The sequence below is a fragment of the Octopus bimaculoides genome, chromosome 5 (assembly GCF_001194135.2).
Source record: "Octopus bimaculoides isolate UCB-OBI-ISO-001 chromosome 5, ASM119413v2, whole genome shotgun sequence".
Classification (NCBI taxonomy): domain Eukaryota; kingdom Metazoa; phylum Mollusca; class Cephalopoda; order Octopoda; family Octopodidae; genus Octopus; species Octopus bimaculoides.
The window spans coordinates 19,492,456-19,501,156 of NC_068985.1; the positions used below are offsets into that span (position 1 = coordinate 19,492,456).

General features: G+C 35.4%; 1 protein-coding gene across 6 annotated transcripts in view; it reads right to left on the minus strand.

Annotated features, from left to right (window-relative positions):
• LOC106875497 (glycerophosphodiester phosphodiesterase domain-containing protein 5) overlaps positions 1–8,701 on the minus strand; it is a 216,853-nt gene that overhangs the window by 84,548 nt on the left and 123,604 nt on the right. For all 6 annotated transcript variants that reach the window (XM_052968174.1, XM_052968173.1, XM_052968175.1 and 3 more), the window contains 3 exons: positions 5,430–5,526; positions 1,747–1,905; positions 636–729 (listed from right to left, as the gene is read on the minus strand). In XM_052968174.1, coding sequence (XP_052824134.1) covers positions 636–729; positions 1,747–1,905; positions 5,430–5,526 — 350 coding nt within the window. The remainder of the gene's footprint in view (positions 1–635; positions 730–1,746; positions 1,906–5,429; positions 5,527–8,701) is intronic.

Here is an 8,701-nt window from a genome sequence, read left to right on the forward strand (position 1 = left end):
GCACACACATACACATAGAGAGAGAGAAAAAACTAATTATGTTCAGAAGATAAACAAGAAAATAGATATTTATATATATCAAGCCTAATCGCATTTATCTACATCACTAATCCTTTATTCATGGTCACTGAGACTGTTGACAAGAAGTAAAGAAGTCACTCTCAAACACAAAATCTGTAGAGAACATGTAAAAAAAAAGTGAAATCTGCCAAAGACTCCCAAGTACCAGGTGGTGGTGGTGGTGGTGAGATTAAACTGGTTGAAAGATTAAGCCAACCACCTAAGGATTCAGAACACAAACAACCAGAACAAATCCAACAATGCATCACATCTGATGTTCTAACAATCCTGTCAAACTCCTACAATGCATCTCAGAGTTTATTTTATTAACCCCTCCAAAAGGATGGAAGAGAAAGTTGACCTCAGTGAGATTCAAACTTAGGAATATAGACAGGTGATTCAAATGCCATTTATGCTATACTAACAAGGTATGAACACCAGAAAATTAGGAAAATGAAAAGTGTCATTGTATTTGAGATAGAATTTAATAAGTCTGCTTTCTTTAACGACAACTTTTTCAGAAATAAATTTGTATATATCTGACAATGATTTTTGAAATGACAAAATATACTTACGGAATCGGTCTAAAATGTACCACTGTCTTATCAGAATCCAAGTGAGAATAGTAAAGATCACAATCAGACCAACATGAATAAATGGACCGACTATCTGGAAAAATAATCAAAGAAAAAATAATAACCGTAATATTAAATTCATCATCATTGTTTTAATATCTACTTTTCCATGCTCGCAAGGGTTAGATGCAATTTGTTAAGGCAAACTTTCTATTGCTAGATGTCCTTCCTATTGCCAATTTCAATCTGTTTCTAAGTAAGGTAATATTCCTCCATGACTACATATATTTCCACAGAAGATAGGAAAAGAATGATATTGCTTGCATGATGGTGACACTTGTTTACAACTATCACATGACACCAAGGACAAAATGTTGTCTACACACACACACACACACATATGCATGCACACTGAGTGGGATTCTTTCAGTTTCTCTCTGACAAATCCATTTACAAGGCTTTGGTTGGTCCAGGGCTATTGTAGAAGACACTTGCCCAGTGGGACTGAACCTGAAACCATGTGGTCAGGAAACAAACTTCTTACTATGCAGCTACGTCCATGCTTACAGCCACAATTGATACTCCATATGATATCTATGTCATATAGTATCCACTATATTGCTTTGTAAAGACTTTCCTTTCATAAATGTTTCCGTAGTTATATTATCTTTTTTCTATTACCAATTCCACTCATTAGACTGTAGCCATACTGGGCCACAACCTTAAAGTATTTTAGTCGAGCAAATCAACCCCAGTACGTTCTTTTTGTTTTTTTTTAAGCCTGATACTTATTCTATCAGTGTTTTTTTGCCAAACTGTTAAGTTACAGGCATAAACACATAAACACACTGGTTGTCAAGTGGTAGTGGGGGATAAACACAGACACACACATGCATGCACACACAATGGGTTTCTTTCAGGTTCCATCTACTAAATTCACTCATAAGGCTTCGGTCAACCCAAGGCTTTATGTATGTAATCCTGAAAGAGACTAATAATAATAGTCGCAAGAAAATAACATTGCTTAATATTTATTTATTACATATTTTCTAATCGTTGGCAAAAGAAATATAATTTGGAGAAAAATGTTTCAAATATGATAGAGACTTACTTGAAATGATAGTTTCAGCATTGCCCACTCAGATGGCCAGAGAGTATTCATGGCTATTGTGAAGCCAATGCAACTCAAAAGACTGATGATTATCATCGCTACATGGAATGGATGGATGTATAATTGATGTCCCACATAAATGTGACATATTGATAGACCCTGTTAATGATAGCATAAAATGGATGGAAGCATTGAAATAATGTTAAGTTACAGCATGAGGTAAAAATGGATTAAAGGGAAATTATAATCTTAAAGTTTATAAAATGGAGATATTAAAAAAAAATTTATTTGTGATTAATTCCAAATGACAACATAGTGAGATTTGTTTGGTATGAGGGTTCTTAATTTGCTGCCACACAGTGTGACTGATGCTGAACCATGTGGTTAGGAAGTGAACTTCTTAACTACACAGACATGTCCATACACACATACACACACGGGTGTGAAATTGTGAAGATTGGTTAATAACTGATAAGGGATGAGAGTATCCATGTTTTTGGTGTTTTTTCCTTTCTTCCATGTGTTCTTTTGTTTCTTTGTATGTAACTACTTTCTTTCTCTCTCACTCTCTCTCTCTCTCAACATACACACAGACACACACAATATGCACACAAACACACACCTATATATATACACACACACACATATGCATATACACACATGCATAAACACTATACACACACACACACACACACACCAATATTACAAGCACTTCAGCATTCAGTGTGCACCAGGAAAAGCTGATGCATCATGACATTTCTTCTCATACATAAACTTTACTGTTAAATATTTCAGATGTTGTCAATATCAATGCAGATCTTCCTGTTGACATACGGTGAATGAATACATTGCTATAAATGTTTCCTTTATCTCCATTATATATATACACACACACACACACATATATACATGTATATACGCACATACATATATATACATATAAAAAAACACACACACACACACACATATATTTGTATTTCTGTTACAAACCAATGAGGGAACCTTTACATGGTACTGAACTTGCTAGAAGTAGCGTAGCCATCAGATGTCACTTAGCAAAAAATACATATGTGTCCTACCAATGGACCTCTTTGTCACAGCTATGTCAAATTCTGGCTTAAAATATCTAACCTCAAAATAAATGTTATAAATACTCTTTTTATACTCTACAAATGTTTTAATCATCATTACAAACAAATAAGTTATAATGTTAAGAAGCAATTAAAGAGAGTATCATCTTTTCTCCCTGTTTAATATTTCAAAACATAATAGTAAGATCATGATTTTATATTCCCCCCAGAATAATGACGTGTCATTGCAAGTGAAAAGTATAAAACATGATCAACCAGCTTATCGTTTCATCAATATTTCATTTGTTTAAAAATATCAACGTATTTTATATTATTTCGAAATGATAGTCACTTCTAACCAAACCAGTTCTTCTGGATGAATTGACATTGTATATTGTATATTATATATACTGTCTTTATAATAACATCATGTTTTATGGGAAAGATAACATGCTTCTGACAGTTTGAAGCAGCAACTGATTATACAGTCTATATCTTGCTGCTATGTGATGTTGGCACAATAAAAGCAGCAACTGATTATATAGTCTATATCTTGCTGCTATGCCATGTAGGTACATATCTATTTGAAAGCATGGTTTACAGAGACAAGTTTTGTCACATTCTGCTGTCATAAGATACAAAGACAGCAATACATTTACTTCATATTAGCCTCTAGGATGAAAGAAATGGTGTTGAAAATTATGAGAACTTCAACTCGTAACAAAGACAATTTAATAATCTTCAAGGCCTAGCTTTAAGTAAAGACATTGAATGAAAAAATGCTGTGACCGGAAACCACTGTATAAATGAATTTCTCTCTTGACCTGACCTTAGATTTGACTGTATATTGAGATCATAAAAGGTCATAGCATTACAATAAACAATGCTCTATCTTTCTTCCTTCTTTGTGATATTAAAACACATTAGGAAGAAGGTTGTAAACAAGATTCATAAAAATACAACACATCACTACACAGACTAGAAATAATTCCATCTCTAGCAATAAAACATTTTCATTTTGTTTTGTATTTTTAGCTAGTGTGAAGAATAAAATTTGCACATGTGTGCATCTTTTCCATGCTTGTGTTGGCTGTATAGAATATATATATATATATATATATATATATATATATATATATATATCACCGTCATCATTTAACATTCATTTTCCATGTTGGAATGGGTTGGACAGTTTGACAGGAGCTGGCCAGCTGAAGAGCTGCACAAGGATCCATGCCTGTTTTCTACAACTAGATGCCCTTCCTAATGCCAATCACTTTACAGAGTGTATTGGGTGCTTTTATGCAGCACCAGTACAGGTGTTTTTTTTACATGAGACCATGAGCCTACATGATCAGAAACATACAACTAGAGAGAGATGCAGAGGACATACCTGTTTGCAAGGACAACCACAATTTTGCTTACTTTATGTGTCTTCTCAAGCATAGCAAACCTCTAGAAGTCTTGGTCCCCTGTCATCCCAGAGACTCCTATGCTTATATTGAATAGTGAGAATGAGTGCTTAACCATGCATTGGTGGATGAATTTTTTTTCATTTGTGAGTTAACAAGGATACCAATTGTTTCATGTGAAAACATCCTCACAATTGTTCAAAATGGAGATAAGTACCTACCAAAAAGAGTGTGTGTGTGTGTGTGTGTGTGTGTGTGTGTGTGTGTGTGCGTGTGTATAATCATCATCATCATCACTTAACATCCGTTGTCCATGCTGACATGGATTGAACAGTTGGCACGATGGAAGGCTGCACTAGACTCCAGTTTGATTTGGCAGGGTTTTCTACAGCTAGATGCCCTTCCTAACGCTCACCACTCCAACAGTGTAATAGGTGCTTTTATGTGCCACCAGCGCGGGTGTCATTTGCACGACAGTAGTCTATAAACAATCATTAACAATGTGCTGCATTGATGGCAGAGAGACTTAACTCTGAAATGCCCAGTTCACTTAAATGCAAGTAGAAACTACTAAGTACTAGTGCTATACTGAGGTTGACTGTATCAGTTCTATGACTTCTCCTCTGGCACTTATAGAAGTGAAACGGCAGCGAGAACATGACATGAGCAATGAGTGGGTTGAATCTGTTTCAAGTGTTTTTGCTGTGTTTCAGAGTAGAATGTTTTATTGTACATTATCAAAGTTCATTTATATGTTGGGAATAGATACCAAATTATCTGGAAATGTTACTTATCCAGGAGAGAAGATTCCTCTATTGTCTGTTTAATATCATAAAGCCGGCAATATGCATCAACCCTTTAATGTTCATTATGGTTGAAGATGTAGTTATACTTTCACATTTGGTCTGGTAAGTAAACATGCTTACATTGTAAACTTCATTACTTAGATTGTTACATTGCACACACAAGTACAATCTTTTCTCATCAATTGACCATACATTTACAAGGAGTCATTTCAGTTCATTATAATGCAGTATACAAACTAAAACTAAAAAGTTAAACACAAACTGAAGGAAACATACATAGATATATTACAAATAGAAATGTTGTATTATGAACTCTAAACCCAATAGCTAAGTTATATTTTTCTGCTGTTATTTCTGTGAACTGGAAAAATAATGTAAAATTGAAAGCAACTTACCACTAAAATTGTAAGATACCCAAACACAACCCCTGTTATGGACAGCATTATTGTATACCATGGTAAATATTTCAGTTTTAATTTTACTGTAAAATACCTGGAAAAGCAATAAATGAAAACTTGTTAAATATTATGTAGAAATGAAAATCATCTTGTGGCTTGTTTTGTTTTGGCTTTTGTTTGTGTTTTTAATTGCTGAGTGTCATGGAAAGGGCAGTGTCCCTGCTTTCACAGGGCCTTCTATTATAAATCAGTGGCTCTCAAGTGGGCTCCACATGACCCTTGGGGGTCTACATAAGATTTCGTTGCTAAAATTATGTGCAATAAATTGATTATACTTCTACAATAAACACAATATTTCAACAATTTTTTAATATAATTCTTAATAATATTTAATTATAAAAATGTAATAAGATTTTTTAATCTTCAAATGATTATGAGGGTCCATCAGAATAAAAGAGGAATGAAAAATGTCCATAGGTAAAAAATGCTTGAGAACCACTGTTCTATAGCAAAGCAACTAATACTGTTAATGTTTCTTTTGAACCTGTGTAAGTCAATGAGAAGAGAAACGAATCTAGAGAGCCAACGTCCTAGTAGGGATGAAATGGCTACAGTGATTAGTGTGCTTGGATGGGTCAGACAGAATTTCTTGGGGTAGATTTTCTACAGACAGATGCCCTTCCTATGGCTAGCTCTCACCTGTTTCTAGGCTAGTTAATATTTCCTATGACCAGACATGTTATTTCATAGAAGACTGGAAATGAACAAAATTGTTTGTGTAATGCTAATGTTTGACAAGGGTACACACACACACATGGTGGGCTTCTTTCAGTTTCTGTCAACCAAATCCACTTACAAGATTTTGGTTGGCTCAGAGCTATAGACACTTGCCCAAGGTGCTGCACAGTGGGACTGAACCCAAGAGACATGGCTGGAAAGCAAGCTTCTTAACCACACAGCCATGTCTGCACCTAATATATAAATCAAAAAATATTTCCTGAGTGGTAAATTTATATTTTGAAATATTTCAGCCTAATTCACATTTCCTTAAACAATACCAGATGTGAAAGGTTCCCTTGTGAGTTTAGCTCTGAGAACAATAATCTCATTTATGAGCCACCACTCTCTACCACCAACCTTCAACCCTATCCGATCTTTACAGATGTTGCCTAATTCCCCTTCCCTTTCCTATTCCCCCATCTCTTGCTCCACTCCTATACTCCTGCAAACCACCTACCTACACTCATATTTCCTCTGTCCCCACTCCTACTCACTTACTACCTTTGTGTCTTGAGGGGCCACCAGGACATCCCATCACCACAATTTATTTTTTAGCAGCTTCTACTGATGATTCTTACCCTCTTTTCTAAATATGAATAAGCATATAGTTCCTCCAAAACAAGAAAATGCTTCAGACACCCTCTCATACCTTAACCCTTTATCTCTTAGTATGAAACCAATCTCCTACCCCTCAGGGTTCATAGTCTAGCAAGCTGCACAGTGACTCCAATAGAGCTGGTGACATGTAAAAAGCATCCAGTACATGTTGTAAAGTGGTTGGTTTTAGGAAGGGCATCCAGCCATAAAAATCAGGCTAAGCAGACACTGGAGCACATTGCAATCCTTGGACCCATCAGATTCTGACAAAGTCCCTAGGAAGATGGACATTAAATGATGACGATGATGATGATGATGATGATGATGATGATGATAGCATTCATAAAGAGAAAAAAAAGAGAAAAATTAGAAAAATGATGATGAGCCCTGACAATGGTATAATGCTGAGAATTCTGCAAAAACTATTATATTTCACTTGGGATAAAAGTCAAAATTAATGTTAGTAAAATTTAATTTTAAAACATAGATGGACAAAATTAAATACTGAAGGGTACTTAATGTAGTGCTTCATCATCATCATATTATTGACAATAGTGGTTATATTGATACTTATTTTTTGTCATTGTTATCATATAGGACTCATTAACTTAGCAGTTTGGTAAAAGAGACCAAAAGAATAAGTACCAGATTTAAAAAAACAAGTAATGAGAAGCAAACTCTTCATGCTGGTGCTCCAGAATGGCCACAGTCCAATGACTGAAATAAGTAAAAGTTAAGTTTTCTATTTATGAAGTGAAATAAAACCCTTCTATTGATCTTAGTGGTTTTACATCAACAAGCATACATTATGTTGTTATCATGTCATTGATAATGATCATGGTAAGTACCAAAAACTGAGGCATGTGGCTTAATGGTTAGCATATTCAGCTCACGACTGTAAAGTCCTGAGTTCAATTCCTGTTGGTGTATGTGTCCTTGAGCAAAACACTTTATTTCATGTTGTTGGCAAAAAATAAGTAGTATCTGTATTTCAAAGGGTCAGCCTTGTCACAATCTGTGTTACGCTGAATCTCCCTGAGAATTACATTAAGGGTACATGTGCCTGTGGAGTGTTCAGCCACTTGCAAGTTAATTTCATAAACAGGCTGTTCCATTGATTGGACCAACTGGAACCCTCATTGCAATAACTGACAGAGTGCCTGTTTGCTAATAACTAAACAAACATACAGAAAAAAAGCTAAAATCTGACCTCAAATGTATTCAGACTAAGTGATCTAAGGATTATTGCTATCTTTTCAAGTATTTGAGTTATTGTCTCTTAATCTTTTCTGTTCTACCTTATGTAAATGGGTTACCCCTGAAAGTCTATCACTCAGTTGTTGCTCTCATTTATTGTGTATATGCAAATCAGATATGCGACTTACACTCAGAAATTTACCCACCATAGCTGATGACATAAAAGAAGCAAAGGCATATTAGATGCACCACATCTTCAGCAGCAAATACTAAAGAAAATATTTTTAGTACATTAAAGTTTTTGGGAGACCCAACTTTGCATATAAAACCTGAAGTAATTTTTTCAAGGTATTTTCTGAGAAAATAAAAAAAAGTGTTTTATACACCATGAAATACTGTAATGTGAGTTTATTCATCATCATCATCATCGTTTAACGTCCGCTTTCCATGCTAGCATGGGTTGGACGATTTGACTGAGGACTGGTGAAACCGGATGGCAACACCAGGCTCCAGTCTGATTTGGCAGAGTTTCTACAGCTGGATGCCCTTCCTAACGCCAACCACTCAGAGAGTGTAGTGGGTGCTTTTACGTGTCACCCGCACGAAAACGGCCACGCTCGAAATGGTGTCTTTTATGTGCCACCCGCACAAGCCAGTCCAGGGGCACTGGCAACGATCTCGCTCGAAAATCCTAC